Below are 16,806 nucleotides of genomic sequence, written 5' to 3' on the forward strand. Positions count from 1 at the left end.
GATGGTGGTAGATCAACCTTTGTACGGATTCCTTTCCAGAGAGTCGGGACTCTTGTCTTGCATGTTTCTTTGGACAAAGGTTTATAAATCCCACTTTAACCACACTAAGCAGGTGCAGGAAGACTCCTACCTGCTGCCCAACACACACAAGCACAGGAAGTAGTGAATCCTTCCTAAGATTAGAGGACAAACCACTGCTGAGGCCTCAGCTCCGTGTTATTGGCCGTGACAGCTCCAGACACCACAGGGGGTTTGCGGGGGCTAATTAATAGAGTACAGCAGCCTGACAATTACAGAAGTCTCCCAGCTCTGACAGAGAGGACGTCTTCTAATGAACTCTAGGGAATAGCTGTTCTCCCTTTCTACTAAACATCTGTGAGGATCTGAGCTGGACAAGCAGCAAGCACATAATACAGGACACGATGGGGCCTCCGAGTCACTTACCTGTCGGAGTCTAGGGTCTCGCTGGCATAGTGGGGAGGAGAAGAAGGTGTTAGAGCCAGAGCTGATATTAAAATCACATTAGACTGAATTAACCCACATTAGCCTGATCGAACCCACATTAGCCTGATTTAACCCACATTAGCCTGATATAACCCACATTAGCCAAATTTAACCCACATTAGACTGGATTAACCCACATTAGTTTGTTTAACCCACATTAGCCTGATTTAACCCACATCAGCCTGATTTAACCCACATCACTTTAATCAGCCTGATTTAACCCACATCAGCCTGAATTTACCCACATTAGACAGATTTAACCCATATTAGCATGAACGAACCCACATCAGCCTGAATTTACCCACATTAGCCTGATTTAACCCATATTAGCATGAACGAACCCACATTACCCTGAATTAACCCACATTAGCCTGATTGAACCCACATCAGCCTGAATTTACCCACATTAGACAGATTTAACCCATATTAGCATGAACGAACCCACATCAGCCTGAATTTACCCACATTAGCCTGATTTAACCCACATTAGACAGATTTAACCCATATTAGCATGAACGAACCCACATCAGCCTGAATTTACCCACATTAGCCTGATTTAACCCATATTAGCATGAACGAACCCACATTACCCTGAATTAACCCACATTAGCCTGATTGAACCCACATCAGCCTGAATTTACCCACATTAGACAGATTTAACCCATATTAGCATGAACGAACCCACATCAGCCTGAATTTACCCACATTAGCCTGATTTAACCCACATTACCCTGAATTAACCCACATTAGCCTAATTTAACCCACATTAGCTTGTTTAACTCACATTAGCCTGAATTAACCCACATTAGCCTGAATTAACCCACATCGGCCTGACTTAACCCACATTCGCCTGATTTAACCCACATTCGCCTGATTTAACCCACATCGGCCTGATTTAACCCACATTAGCCTGATTTCAATTCAATTCAAAGATACTTTATTAATCCTAGAGGGAAATAAGAGTTTAAGTACACACAATTCTGAGATCAGACACACATACAGACACATGACAAGAATTGGTGACTGTAGTCATTCGCAACCCGAGTCACGCTACCGTAATAGATCAAGAGGGTTTATATATGAGGATTGAGTCAGGTGGAGGAAAAAAAGGCACTTCAGAGTTACCCTCCACAGGGAGGGCAGCTTTGCTATGCAAAAAACACCTCAGACAGAAATGCACACAGACTTCAGACATTACACAACATAAGTGTCCACTAGGTGGGGAGGTAGGGTTGGAACTCTCCTCACTTCAGTGCGTGCAGCCGCATGGAGCAGCGCTCGTCACCTCCGTTTGGACAGCCTGTCCTTACATATTGGAACTTTTATAATCTCATTAGGTCTCTGTGGAATGTCACCATGGAGACGGAATTCATGCTGTCACTCACATGTCTGACTTACCTGATCCCCAGAACGCTGATGGCTTTAAATCCTGGAAGTTTTTCAAAAATGTGCTGCATCTGAAAAAGAACCATGCATTTTCAGAGGCTGGACCATCAGACACACACACACACACACACGCACGCACGCACACATACACACACACACACACACACACACACACACAGGATCTACTGTAATTACCACGAGCCACCAACCAGGAGCAGGTTAATTAGCTGTCCTTGTGTCAGAGTAACAGCAGACAGCATGAATGGGAAACAATTATTGCTTCTATCTTTGGTCAACTTGTGCACCTGGACACACTCGTGACAAGCTCGTCTTCAAGGCTGCAGCACGTAACGTCCTGCAGTCAACTGCGTGCAATGCTCAATGTCCTGCAGGTTCTCAACAGGAACAAACTTACGTGATGATTCATTGAGGGGCTCTGCAGGAGCAGCAGTAATCTCTGACCTCTGACCCCGGCAGCGTAAAGGTTGGTTTATGCTTGACGCATCCGCGAGGTCCGCACGGCTCCGCGCGGAAAAGTTGCGTCATTTTGCGTCATTTTAACGACCACGCCCCTCCACCGCGCCTCCGCATGGCCCAAGATTTCCGCAACGCGCACCTCGGAAAATTTCTAACCACGCAGACGGTCGGACGCGGAAAATCATGGCGGACTGGCAAGAACTAGTACGGCAGAGGTTCGTAAATACAGACATTTGTATGATTCAGCTCTCAAAGATCACCGTGATCAACATGTTGGTAATAATTCTTGGAGAGAAATAGCTCGCACTGTCGGAAAAGACGAGGACGCTGTTAAAAATGCTGAAATGCCATGTTGTAAACAGTAATTTCTACTTCTACTATGGTGTAGTGCTGGATGCATGCCGTAGAGCTCCATGCTGCCCCCTACAGTTTGGGAGAATATTGGCTCACCGCAGAGACAAGCCGCATGAACCATAAACGCTGCGAGTTGTGAAGCGCGTTCCATCCGCGAGCCGCATCACCAAGCGGAAAGTGAATGCGTCAAGCATAAACCAAGCTTGCGCTCCTTTTCTTTGACCGGGGAGCTGAGTGCTGCTTTCAGGGACAAAGGTAAAACATAGGAGAACTGGAGATGTTGTTCTGATCATCAGTGCAACAAAAAAAACAAAACTAAAAGCCGATTTGATCAGATATTCATGGATCTTGATTCTCAACAAAAATAATAAAATCTGCTCATATTTAGAAAATAAAAAGTTGTCCACTACAAAAGGTTCCTTGTGGGACGATGGTGGCAGAGGAGTTGAGTGCCAACCTAATAACCAGAAGGTTCCAGGTTCAAGTCCTGCTCAGTCTGCTGCAGATGCTGTGTCCTTGGGCAAGGCATGGACCAGTGGTGCCTGTGTTCCTCAGGCTCACCTCTGTCAGTGTGCCCCAGGCTGAGTGACTGATTGGGTTGTAAAGTGCCTTGGGGGGTTGTTCTGTTTCTTGTCTTGAATCAGTAAAGAGCTTTTAGGTGATTGGATTACTCCCCAACGCACCCCGGTTTCTGAGTCGACCAATCACAGACATGGGCTCTCCGTTGCATTTGACGGATAGTTAAACTTGGACCATACTCTGTCCATCTTCGCATACCTAGCGGAGAGGCCTTGCAGCAACGGATAGTGGCGCTGCGTGTCTCCACACCTTCACAGAGGGAGGAGTGTAACTGTGACTAACATATTTACCGGTTTTGGCTAAAACTCACATTATCAGACTGGCATTAACGGTAACGCCAATCTGTCTCCTGATACCGAAAGCTGAACTTAGAAACGATTTACTTTTTCTTTTGCTAAGTCACGTAAAAAGGCCTGCTCACTGAGGGTTCTTAGCATTCGTTTGCTGATAATTGCAGTCACGCTGCACAAGCCAGTGACCATCACTTTTAAATTGTGCGGTTCACTCACTGAAATGGTACATGGCCAGTATTTGTATTTGTACAATCGTCCACCCATTCACACGCTGATGGTGATGAACTACAATGTAGCCTTAGCTGCTCTGATGGAAGCAAGGCTGCCATACACAGGCGCTACCGGTCCCTCCGACCACCACCGGCAGGGAAGGTGGGTATCGGCACTGGAGCAGCCTATTGACATTTAAAGTCGAGTCAAATAGTTTTTATTCCAGACCACATTCACACGAAGTGAAGAGACATTGTACAGAAAATAAAAGAAGTCCTGTATGACATCTACCAACAGGTATTAATCAGTCTCAGTCCAAACACTTTAAAGCTCCTAACGATGGCTGCTGCAGCTGAAACAAAACCTGTCTTTCTTCCACCAGACTAAAAAATGATGTTCATGAAGCTGGAGGGAGAAGACCTACCTGGTCCTGCAGGTGTTGGGCCAGGTCGATGTACTGGGGTGAGTCAGGGTCATCCAGCAGCTCTCGGTAACCTGGATCCATTAGACTAATACTGAACTCCACCATCTGCTCCAGCAGGCTCTCAGGGACCACGTTAGGAAGCTCAGTGTCCTGGAGGTCAAACAAACAGGTCAGCGACCTAGTGAAACCTGGACCAACAGGTCCAGTCAGGAAGCTCTCCCCTCAGGTCCATCACTGCAGGAATGCCCTAGAACGTTCACTCAGGTTTAAATGTGTGAATGAGTCGGATCAGAACCGTTACTGGGTGGCTCACACCGCTAGCATTAACCCTAACCTCTGAACTGATGCATACGTCAGATTCACCGTCTAAAGGAGCTTTGTGGGTCCTGCAGGCCTGTGAGACAAGAACCTTATTGATGCATGCATCCATTATTCTCTGTGAAGTTTGTAACCATCTTTTTATCTAGTGGAAGAAACCTAAACGCAGCTGGAATCTCCTGCCAGGAGGATCGACGCGGATTCTTGCTACTCAACATCTTGCTGTTTTATTCGTGCTTTTGCCACGTTTGGGTGAAAAATCTGTGGTAGGGGTTTTCTTCTGCTCAGCTAAATCTGTCTCAAGTTTGCAGACGACACCTCCATCATTGGACTCACCTCTGACTCCCATCTCGATGGTGGACTCATGTCGCTTCCTGGGCACCACCATCGCTCCCATCTGGTAGGAGGCTCAGATCCATTCAGACCACAACCTCTCACCTTTCTGCGGTCGGACTCATGAGCGACAATCCTGGGACTACTCACTCCAGTGGCTTTGTTCCAGTCACATGACCCGGTGTTGTGTTTGGACCTGAACTGACCCGTTCTGATCAGGACCTACACTGTAGCTGCTTCTGTAATTACTGCCACTTTACATGAATGATTTAATCATGAGTAAATTATGACTTCCTATACTTGCTTGTCTATTACTTTTATCTTTCTTTTTGTACCGCAGCAACTTCCTAATGTTGTGACTTCTCACACAAAAGGCAAGAAAACCTTTTGATTCTGAGTCTTGGAGAGGACTCGGCTCAGTCAGAAGCTGTCTGTAAAAGATTAGATTTATTTTTTATTTGGCTCTATTCCTGATTATCTCTGAGAACCTGAAATTGTTTATTCTAATTTGGACTAAAGATTAGTTTTATTGAAATAAGCTGAATGTATTGATGTTTGTGAGTTCCACTGTAAACAGCTACAGGCTGCATCTGAAAAAGATGCTAATTTAACTTCTAAAGTTTGTGCAGCTTCTGATGGAAACACAACAGGATTTAGCACATTTAACTGCCTGAGAGATGAGTTTTTCAGAGGATGAATCAATCACCTCTCCCCCGTTCTCAACTTTTCTGCTCTGTGGTTAATGTCACCATGCAGCGCTGGAATCCACAGAGCTAATGTCCTGTCACTCCTGGTCTCCCTGTGGGGAAACCGGTGGAAGATAAAAGTGCAGAAACTTAATTCTATCCAGAACTGTCAGTTAGAAAGTAAACCAGCTGATATTTCAGTCAAGAGTAGGGGCTGAGGACTCCTGGTACAAACTTACACTGGATAAAATCTGATGAAATGTCAAAGAGCAACGCTGAAGGAACCAAGAAGGCCAAACATGGTTAGAAAAAGATGAGAAAGACAGTTTTTTGCTGAAAGGCAGCGATTATAGAACCAGCCATGGGAACAGGAAGAGATGATGATCCAACTGGATAAAGAGATGGCTTTAATCTCAGCTGTTCTATCAAATACAGAGGGAGCCTAATTCCCACCCATCTACTTCTGGAGCACGGGTCCCGAAAGAACGAAAAAATGAATGTAAGTCAACGGTTATTGTTGTTTTCTAATTCTGCTTGTTTTGTACTATGGATATCACATATGATGTCTGAATGTTAAAGACATATTTTCATACCAACACTTATTTTAGAATGGGGGGACGTGAAAATAAGTCCTGGACTACAAATGCGCCACAATGGGCCATAGCAGCAGATTATCTGTCACCTTTGGTGCTGTCATATTTGTGACATGCCGATGTCTGGTGTATATGCTAATTATGAATTTTTGCAAGCTGATAAATCTCAAAGTGTGTGACAGGTGTGATCGAAACACCCATCATTCGTTTTCATTTAAATTGAAGTACATGTGTGATCCAGGGTCTGAGGCTAAGCGGATTAGAAAAAATCTATCAGCCCCGTAGAATTGCATTCATTTTTTTTGTTCTTCCAGGGACCCATGAGCCGACCAGACAGGGAGGAGGCTTAGGCTCCCTAAGGGACCTCATGAGCACCAGATACAACCGAATACGGAATTTAACCAGAAATGCACAAGTATGAGCTGTATAATAGCGTGTTCTCCTCATGCATGTGTGGAGTTAGTGTGTTCTCCTCATGCATGTGTGGAGTTAGTGTGTTCTCCTCATGCATGTGTGGAGTTAGTGTGTTCTCCTCATGCAGAGGTGGAGTTGGCGTGTTCTCCTCCTGCATGTGTGGAGTTAGCGTGGTCTCATGCATGTGTGGAGTTAGCATGATGTTCTCATGCAGAGGTGGAGTTAGCGTGGTCTCATGCATGTGTGGAGTTAGCATGATGTTCTCATGCAGAGGTGGAGTTGGCGTGTTCTCCTCATGCATGTGTGGAGTTAGCATGTTCTCCTCATGCAGATGAGTGGAGTAAACGTGCTCTCCACATGCATGTGTGTGAAGTTAGCGTGTTCACCTCATGCAAATGTAAAGTTAGCGTGTTCTTTTTCAGATGTGGAGTTAACGTGCTCTCCTCCTGCATGTGTGTTCTACTGCAGGTCTGGTGTCTCTGGAGGTCTAAAACCGTCTCACTGAGCCTGTCGGACAAATCTTCCTATAGCTTGTTAACTGAGGTCACAGAAGAGTTTATGTTTATGTTTATGTTTATTTATTTGGCAGACGCTTTTATCCAAATCGACTTACAATTTATAACCTATAGGGCATGTTGTGATCTGTGGGGGAAACCGGAGTACCCGGAGGAAACCCACGCATGCATGGAGAGAACACGCAACTCCACACAGAAAGGCCGCAGCCTAGTTTCGAACCTGCAACCTTCATGCTGCGAGGCAACAGCACTAACCACTGTGCACCCATGCAGCCCATGGAGTTTAGCAGTACTAACCCTGTAAAACACCACTTGTAAGTCGCTTTGGACAAAAGCGTCTGCTAAATACATAAACATCAACATAAACATAACAAACAGGAAACGATCATGTTACCATTAAAACCAACAACCATTTCATCCCACCGATTGTAAATGTGACATTACCCCAAGACCCCTTTTAAATGTCATTTTCTAAATGACTTGCCGTAGTGAAACGTGTCAAAAGCTGTTATAAGATTTCACATGAAAGCAAAAGCTGGAATAATTCTGGTAATTTCAGAGGAAAGTCTGCAGATCAAACAAAATGATGGCACTTTAACCAAAGATGCACCTGCAGCATCTTTAGGAGACTTCAGTAAAACTGAGCGGTTTGACTCCATCTTCCCAGCGAGCGAGAGCAGAAAGCAGTTATTATCTTCACACAGACATGATGCACAGCTGCCAGAGCAAACACACAAACACGAGGGGAGTTTGGTCTGAACTTTAAGCCGCTGAGCGAGCGGTAAATAAGTGCAGCAGGTAAACTGTCCCTCGCTGTTAGAGAGCTGTTAGTGGACCAGAGGACAAGCAGCACACAAGCCCTCCCATCAATGGAAGGTCATGTATTCAATCGCTCACAACACACTTGCAAACCTACACATTTTCTCAAGGTTTCTGCCTGTGAAAGTGCTTACAGCACGCCTCGAACGCTGCTATTGATCTCTGTTCATTTCAATGTGCTTTTTTTTCATGCTTTAACTCTGGCAGCGGAGAGGAACAACATAATATATGACATCAAACCGCAATATAAGATTTATATGTTGATCCCCAGAAACAGTAAGTTAAATAAGGACCAATCAGTGAGCTATAGCTAAGATCCTCATCAAACGTGACTCCTAAAAATGTCCTTTCCTTCACTCTGAATTTCCATTCTATCAATTTTTAAACAAGACTCGAGGGATTTAGCGAGGAGCACGGCAGAGAAGCCGCTTCGCTGCTGAGACTCCCGATGAGCACTGGAGGGCTGTGATGGTTGCGAGTAAACTGTTCTGCCGCTGTCTCGCATCGCTGATGCTTCCATTCTGCAGTAGGGGTAACCGTTACCATTCCTGCTAGCTAATCGCAGTCATTTCCTGCTGTTTAACCTGCTAAAGGCTACGGTGTGCCAGTAGGACATAACAAAACAGTCAGTACCTCATGGAGAGGCTCAGAAGGCTCCGTATGAGCGGCGGGTGACGAGCTGGCTAGCCCAGGGATCTCGATGATGGTAGAGGTGGATGAAGGAGAAGCAGGCAAAACATCCGGACCTGAAACCACAGTAGAACCACGGTTCAATGAGGGAAGTGTTTTGTTTCTTTATTTTCTCAAATCCATCAGGAAAGACAGTTTATACGAAAACTCATCAAATCCAAAACAAACGTTTTATTCCTGCAGGAATAAAAGCCAAACAATGTCCGCTGACTCGTGTGTACCTGTTGTCTCTGGCAGCCTCTGTGGGGCTTCAGGGGTCCCTCTGGAAACCAAAACATTGGTGAGGGTTAGGTGGAGCCGTTCAGTCTGCTCTCAGCTCTGACACTCAAACGTTTGGGGATGAAATGCGAAAATCTAGATTAAACTTAACAGATTTCAAAGTTCTAACAAGATTCTTTATCCTTAAACCCTGATTTTCCCACTTTATTCCCATCCTGACTAAGGAATGATTGCCTGGTTGCTTGCGCTGAATATGAAACCATAAACTGAGGTGGACAAACGGTCAGAAACGTCTCAGTCGAGTCTTGCCCTAGCAGCAGCTGGTGGTCGTACCCGACGAGCAGGCTGATGAATCCCCGTAAGCACCCAACAGGGCAGGAGGCAGACACCAGGTGGGTGCTGATGTTAGCCTTCCCTGATGGTGGGGGATGGGGTGTACCTGTATAAGACGGAGACATGTCTCACCTTGGAGGAGAGCTTCTGTCCCTCAGCCGACTCAGCCTCTGTAAAACAATAAACCAGCATCACTTATAGCTGCAACAGCAAATGTGGAAAACAAACGAGCTTACAACATTTTTTCATGCTCTCAACAACGTTCTAACATAACTATAAATACAGTGTGGACATTAAAATAATAATAAAGTGTCCCAGCCATGTGGAAACCGCTCAGGCTGGGACGTTACTCGAGGTGAATCGTAAGCTAGAGGTTGTAGCTGCGATCCTGGAGTTAGTGCGTAAGATGGATGTGGTCTTGGAGAAAGTCACTGCACGGTCTGGGTTAGGTTAAACCCAGAAGTTGGAGTTACTGAGAGACTGCAATGATCAATTAAAAACTGAAAAGCAGAGAGGAAATTATCTCTGCCTGGCCAAAACAATTCTCCCTCTCTAAATCTGGCGCCCTGCTAGCCTTGAGCTGCGAGAGGCAAACACCTCCATGAAGGAATGCAGACAGACGCTGTGAAATCCTGACCCTGCCCTCGGATTGGTGGTCCTAGCCTGGCGAAGTCATCAACGGAAGGAGTCAATGTGCTCTTCACTCCCTCGATCTCCCTCCCACCTGTGCTTCAATAGCGAGCCCAAAAGGACGCTGCTCTCTCTGGGGAAAGGCAGGGTCCCAGCACCCCCACCCACCCACCCACCCTCTGGGGTCTCGTGTTGTGAATTGTCTGATGCTCGTGCTTATATGTTTCAGGGACCCCTGTCGGGAGAAACTCTGAAATTCCTTTTTTCCCGCCCCCCTTATCCTCATGTAACCCTTTTCTATCTAACTGTAAACGAGTGCCACGATGGCCGCTCTCGTGGTCTGCCTGTGTCTGTTTTTGTTCTACATGTGTGTGTAAACACGGACAGGCTAAACTGCGAATACAAATTTCTACCCTTCAGGATGCTGGGGCACTGAAAATGAAGTTGATTCTGATTATGGTTCTGCCTCATTTGTCTAAAACAGGGGTGCCCAATCCTGGTCCTGGAGGGCCGGTATCCAGCAGGTTAAGTGGTTTTTCTGCTCCAACACACTTGATCAACTGGTTGAATCACCTGTGCAGCAGCTCATCAGGCGTTGCAGAAGCCTGTTAATCACCTGCTGATTGAAATCAGGTGTGTTGAAGCTGAATTACAACAAGGAGCAGGATTGGGCACCCCCGGTCTCCACTCATCACACACCCACGTATTCAGCAACAGAACACCACTGGTGTGAGAGGCTCTCCGCTCAATAACATCAGAGGAGAAGCAGCCGGCTGCTACCGCTTCAGCTTTAGGACAAACTACCAGAGTCTCAGAAAGTGTCCTGTGGATTTGCTAAAGCAGCTGTCATGGACCAGATCATCAGGACCCTTCTCTCACCTGCCCGCAGCCCTGCTGCAGGTTCTCACCCTGTCACATGTCCCTAGACACAAGGACGTGGGAGTGTTTGGTCCATGTCTGGCTGAATTCCAGCTGATGCTTGCTGGAGCTTCTCTGTCACACATGAAGTTGTGTTTTTTTGTTTGTTTATACCCTGTGAATCATCTCCACGTGTTCCTCAGAGCTGCTGAAGTTTCTGGCAATGTCCGAGATGCAGAGCGACTCTTGTTGGCACGCGTGAACCCATCTCTGGTACTCTGAAGTCCCAGGAATTCTGTCCAAGAAGATCCTGAATGCTTCCCACACAGATTCCTGACAAACTGAACAAACAAACAGGCTCTGAGGGAATAACAGTCTCTGATTTCTTAGTTGTTTTATTCACAATTTAATGTTTTTTATCACAGTTTTTATTGTTTTTAGCTCTTTTGTTTTTAAATGTGTTTATCTCCGTATTTTATTATAGAGCTGTTATATTGTGCTGCCTCTCTGCACTGTGTTCAGCCCCTTGGGCCCCCTTGATTGGGGGTGGGAATGGGCTTTATAAATAAAATGAACTTGTGGTGTCCTGCCACCATTGCAGTCACGTATCTGGCCCACTATAGTGAATTTACTAGTGTGTTTATATATCTCAGAGACTTTTTAACGCGGACACATTTGACCTTCGTTCTCCTCCACTCCTACATGCGGTCGCCACCTCTAAACCCACGATTCCCATAATTTCCATCTACAAATAAAACTTTTGCTCCATATTTGTACTCCTCCAGTCACCGTTCCTATTTTTAGACTTTTTCCACAATGCGGTCTGAAATCTGTTCTGTGTCTGCCGCCAAATATCTTTTTACTTTTTAACGGGGCAATGGCGGTGCCGTTGACTAATTTACAGGAAGCAGCATCCCGACCAATCACAAGCTTGCAGTCTCTGTTACTTTGGACGGATTTTTAAAATTTTGGGCACGTCTCCGTCTGCCTCTGTGAGCCTGTCGGAGAGCCCGGTGCCGACGGAGACGTACGAGTCGGGTTTAAATCTGTCCCTACTACCACCGACTCGGCAGGAGTGAGAAACTGGTCGCATACCACCCTGCTAACTAGAGACCCGCATTGGGCACCTCATGTTAAAAAAGTTATTGGTTATAGTTACAAAAGACTTTTTCCAAACTAACTGAGTTAGTAACTCAGTTACCTAGCAAAGTAACCGTTGCGTTACTGTTAGGTTCTACCGGTATTACCCCCCCCACTAGAGACCACTGAAGTGTATTGTTTAAGTGGGCCAACCGCTCCTTTAAAGAGGAGCAGACTCTCCAAACCTGAGCTGGTAACTTCAGACATTTAATCAAAGGCTTTAGTGGGTAAACTTCACCAAACCTATTCTAATCCTCCAGATGTTAAATGAATCCACCGCAGAGTGTGGAGTCAAAGGGCTTTAGGCTTTATTGATGGTGATTAAAGTTGTTATAGACGTTAGGACACAAAAGTAGGAAAATAAAACCTAAGATGAACTTGTGTGACTGTGTAAAGCTGGACTGGACAAAATATTTCATACACAAGTTAAACTGGCTAGTCAGAGGGCAGATGGTTTAACTGAAGGTGAAGTAATGCAAGCGTTTACCCCGGAGCTGGTAGTAACCCCGGTGGCTGGCGAGAATGTCATCCAGGCTCTCTTGGGAGCAGATCCTCACTCCAGAGTGTGAAAACACCGACCTCCTTAGTCGACGTCCTTTAAGCTCTAAGTCTGAATGTTTGCTGGGTGTTGAGGTCTTCAGCAGGTCCACCAGATGTGGCGAGTCAACCGGCTCCTCCAGTCGAACGCCAGCTTCTAAACTCAGGAAACACAGAGCAGAGTTCACAGATCTGAGTCTGTTGTATCTGAACATCCCCTCTGGGATCACTGGAAAAAGTGGCGTGAACACGACCACGTCTGGCCTGACAGCAGATTCACACAAATGATCTGATAACATCTGACAGAACCAAGGCTTCTCCTGGCAGTCTGACAGCAGAACGGACCGGTATTCCTCCAGGAAGTTTGTCTGCATGATTCCAACCCTCCTTTATCTGCTTGGATATCCAAAGATCAAAACTCTTGTTTCATTCATGATTATTTTACTGGGCAGAGATCAAAGGGTTCAGATTTAGTCATTTATTACATTCAATAATCTGCACCATCAAACCCAAACCCACAGAATCAGAACCACATGAAACAGACTAAAAGAGGGTTAGTTCGGCTCAGAGAGAGCTGATTTAAAAAAGGCCGGACTGCCTTACACAAAGATGGCTGAAAGCAGAAACAATTAACTCTAATTTAATAGGTTAATTATATTTTCACTGTTAAACACTCAGAATTAAAGGTGCTTTGGTCTGGTTTGTTGTTACTTTACTGGCCATTTTAAAAGTATTTTAGTTTATTAAAAACACTTTTCTTTTATTGGTCGGATGAAATATGCTAATTTTTTTAGATAGGAATTTTGGGTTTTCATGAGCTGTACGCCAAAATCATCAATATTAGAAACAATAAAAGGCTTGAACTACTTCAGTTGTGTGTAATGAATCTAATATATATGAAAGTCTAATGTTTATCAGTACATTACAGACAATAATGAACTTTATCACAATATGCTAATTTTTAGAGAAGGACCTGTAGGTGATGTCACCACATAAGCTCCTCCCCCTAGCGTACCTGCCACATGACCAAATTTATGGTGGTTCTTTCCTCATGTGGGGTGTTTGCTGACCTTACAGCCCTTTTCCACCAGTTTCTCCGTGTCTGGTTCGATGACGTCACTTTCGTGAAGCGCATTTGCAGTCCTGGACTTATTTTCACACAAAACCTGAAATAGCGTTTCCCCTGTTCGAAAATAAGCGCTTTCTTGGTATCAAAACGTGTCTTTAAAATTCACGGACATCATATGTGAAATCCATGGCACAAAACATGCGGAATTAGAAAATTGCCCTTTTTGCCCCGTTGACTTGCATTCATTTTTTGTTCTTCCGGGGACCCGTGGTCCGGAAGTGACTTAGGCTTCCCATTGTGAAAAGGTGAAGAGGAAGTGGCCAAAAGGCTTCACCTGCCCTGTACTTAAACACAAAGGTTTCTGCTCCACAGGCACTGTCAGGAAATAAATTATATCATTTTGAAATTTTCCCTCAACATTCAGGGCAGCAGTAGCTCAAGTGGTTGAGCGAGTTGTCCAGTAATCCGAAGGTTGCAGGGTTGATTCTGCTGTTGTGTCCTTGCGCAAGACACTTAACCCTCCATACCTGCTGGTGGTGGTCGGAGGGACAGGCGGCGCCTGTGTTCAGCAGAATTGCCTCCGTCAGTGTGCAGCTGTGGCTACATCGGAGCTCATCAAGAGGCGCTATGCAGGGGTGGGCCATTTATCATTCCAGGTTTAGTCTCCTCATTTCCTCTTTGATGTGTCCTTCTCACTGGTTCAGTGTGGCACCAGAGATCTGTTCTACGGGTCCATTTCACAAACATCATCTGTTCATTTTTCTCTTTTTCTGTATGAAGCAATAATTAAACGTCTCCCTTTCTTTATCCTACAGGCAGCTTCTTGCTGTCAGACAGAAACCACGACACCTGCTCTTCATTACGGGACGGCTGAACAGGTATGACGCTCATCAGGCAGTCGGGATTTTTTACAGCTAGATGAAAGTTGTTTTAGTCAGTTTGGGTTTCTTTGTAATTGATCTTTTATCAAGTCTCAAAATTGTGGCTCCAACCTGTCAAAATGCATGAGAGTGTTCCTGTAATAGTAAATCAACCTGAGCCCAGCAGCCGTGTAGACAATAAATAGAACCACCACGGGCCATTCAGGTCCAATTAAACACCTGAGAAAAGATGGATCATCTGGTCACAGACACTTTGGTTCTAAACCATCTGATGTTGACATCCTGTCAAATGTAGTCTAATGATCTCCTTACCACTAAAATCCAACAAAACTAATCCTTTCACTCCTTATTTATCAGCAAAGCACATCTTTTCTGTCCAGGTTAATTAAAACACCACGTTCTGCATGAGGCTTCCGAGCATTTCAGCGAGTCTGTGCTGTGTGAATCTGGAGCAGAACAATGTTCGGCATCATTGCAGCCTGTGAGGGGTCGGGGCTGCTCTTCCAAGCCACTCAAACTAAAAATAAAAGCACTGGTTGCATTTCAAGGGTGCTTGGTATAAAAGCATCTGTTAAACAAGAAAGTACACCCAGCACACACACATTACACAACGCTGCAGCTATACGGGGGTCTGCTGGGAGGCTTTTTGAATAAAACATGCCGTTAAGTGTGTAGAAGTGATGGTAAAGTGTTGTTTTGTTTTCGGCGTTTTGTCGAGACGCTGAAGCAAACTGATAATCAGCTGCTCCTGATCCTGTTTACTTTTCTTTTGCATCTCGGAACTGCAGACGGCTGTAATTCAATCTGCCAAGCTGTCGGCCATAAATCCAGCCGACGGTCACTCGATTTGCATGGTGTGCATGTGCACACATTTCATTAGCAGCTCACTTTAGCGTGTTGAGAAGAAGGGAAAGTTTTTTCTGTTTTTCCCTCCACCTCTGTGATTTAAGAGCCAGGTACTTATGCAATCCTAATAGGCTTTGCTGCACATTGTGACCAAGTCAGAACACACCTTTAATCTTTATCTAAATGCTGACATCAGTCAAGAAAAGCAGGTTTTGCTCTTTCTTCTGAGTAAAATTAAAGCAGGGATTCAGTTTTTGAGCATCAGTCGTCTGATGATCTTTGGGACTCAGGTGATCGTTGCTCTGCAGATCAAACCAGAGTTACCTGTAATCCGAGCTGCTTGGGAAGCGACGGCGAACAGCAGCACAAGATGGCCGAGCATTGTTCAGGATGAAAAATGTGGGTAAAAGCTAAATCCTGGGGTTCTGGGTGGTTCCTCTCGCTCAGCTGAAGATCCTGGTCCACGAACTCACGTAGGGTCCTGGACTTCAGATAAAACCCATGAGACAAATATGGACCTGCTGGAGGAAAGTGGGAAGTCTTGATCCTGAGGGCACCGTGCTGGAACTGGAAATGTGGCACAGAGTGGCGAGGTTAAAAAAGTGGGCACTGGTTCTGGAATAATCTGTTTATCTACTGCTCAGACATAATCCTTCTTTACCACGTGGCCCTCGCAGCGCACACGTCATCCTGTTAGTGGCTTTCTGGGGGCATCTGTCATCTACGGTGGCCAGTGTGTTCAGAACACCCCGTAAGTGACCATCAAACCCAGTATGGACCCCGTACAGGTCCATCAGACCCATCAGACCCAGTGTAGAACCTTCAGACCCTGCATGTGTCCATCAGACTCAGTACAGGTCCATCAGAACCACCAGGCCCCGCATTGGTCCATCAAACCCAGTACAGGCCCATCAGACCCAGTTCTGACCCATCAGCACTTCGGTCAGCTCTCGTGACTGTGTGTAAAGGTGCTATACAAATAAACTGGTATGGTATCAGACCACATAAGGACCACCCACAGTCTGCACCAGTGCTGAAGGGGGTTCTGTTCTAAGGTAGCAGGTACTGGATGTTATCCACACACTTGGGTAACTCCTTACTGGACCGACTGGTTCTGAGGTCTGGTTCTGGTTCTGCTGTCTTCACCGTCTGGTTTGTGGCTGCAGGAATCAAACTGTCTCTTTCATCTCAGCTCCACAGCAAACCATGAAAAGACGGTTTCAAACTCGTCACATGAAGAGAATCTTCTGTCTCATCAGACGGGCGGTTCTGTGTTTAAGCTCCTCGGGACTGGGACAAGCTAGACTTCAGGTCAGTTTCTGTTCCTCAGCATGAGATGCAGACTTGTGTTCAGATTTCACTGTGTGTGTGTGTGTGTGTGTGTGTGTGTGTGTGTGTGTGTGTGTGTGTGTGTGTGTGTGTGTGTGTGTGTGTGTGCCTCTCGTCCACTTTCAGGTGGAAGATAAAGGGGTCTGAATAAAGTCATACCTGGAGGGGGCGGGGCCTGAGAGTCACCTGTCTCGTAGTGTGCTCCTGGTCCCCAGTGTCCCTCCGTGTGTCCCCTCGTAGATTTGATGATATCATTTATATTTATTAGACCTCATAAGTTATTGTCTTCTGTCCCAGCCTTGTGTTTTTCTAATGATCATGATGGTGGTGAAAGTAATGATCCTAATAAAGGCTGACCAGGACTGCAGA

The 16,806-nt window shown here is 45.6% G+C and overlaps 1 protein-coding gene across 1 annotated transcript in view; it reads right to left on the minus strand.

Annotated features, from left to right (window-relative positions):
• Nucleotides 1-15,633, minus strand: part of LOC139063094 (interphotoreceptor matrix proteoglycan 1) — a 40,882-nt gene extending 25,249 nt beyond the window's left edge. Inside the window, exons 1-9 of the mRNA XM_070544541.1 lie at nt 15,433-15,633; nt 12,263-12,469; nt 10,810-10,976; nt 9,280-9,317; nt 8,817-8,857; nt 8,539-8,651; nt 4,228-4,377; nt 1,903-1,961; nt 445-465 (exon numbers count right to left, since the gene is read on the minus strand). Coding sequence (XP_070400642.1) covers nt 445-465; nt 1,903-1,961; nt 4,228-4,377; nt 8,539-8,651; nt 8,817-8,857; nt 9,280-9,317; nt 10,810-10,976; nt 12,263-12,469; nt 15,433-15,490 — 854 coding nt within the window. The 5' untranslated portion in view covers nt 15,491-15,633. The remainder of the gene's footprint in view (nt 1-444; nt 466-1,902; nt 1,962-4,227; nt 4,378-8,538; nt 8,652-8,816; nt 8,858-9,279; nt 9,318-10,809; nt 10,977-12,262; nt 12,470-15,432) is intronic.
• Nucleotides 15,634-16,806: the final 1,173 nt, after the last annotated feature.

This window comes from Nothobranchius furzeri, chromosome 2 (assembly GCF_043380555.1).
Source record: "Nothobranchius furzeri strain GRZ-AD chromosome 2, NfurGRZ-RIMD1, whole genome shotgun sequence".
In the NCBI taxonomy this organism is placed as follows: domain Eukaryota; kingdom Metazoa; phylum Chordata; class Actinopteri; order Cyprinodontiformes; family Nothobranchiidae; genus Nothobranchius; species Nothobranchius furzeri.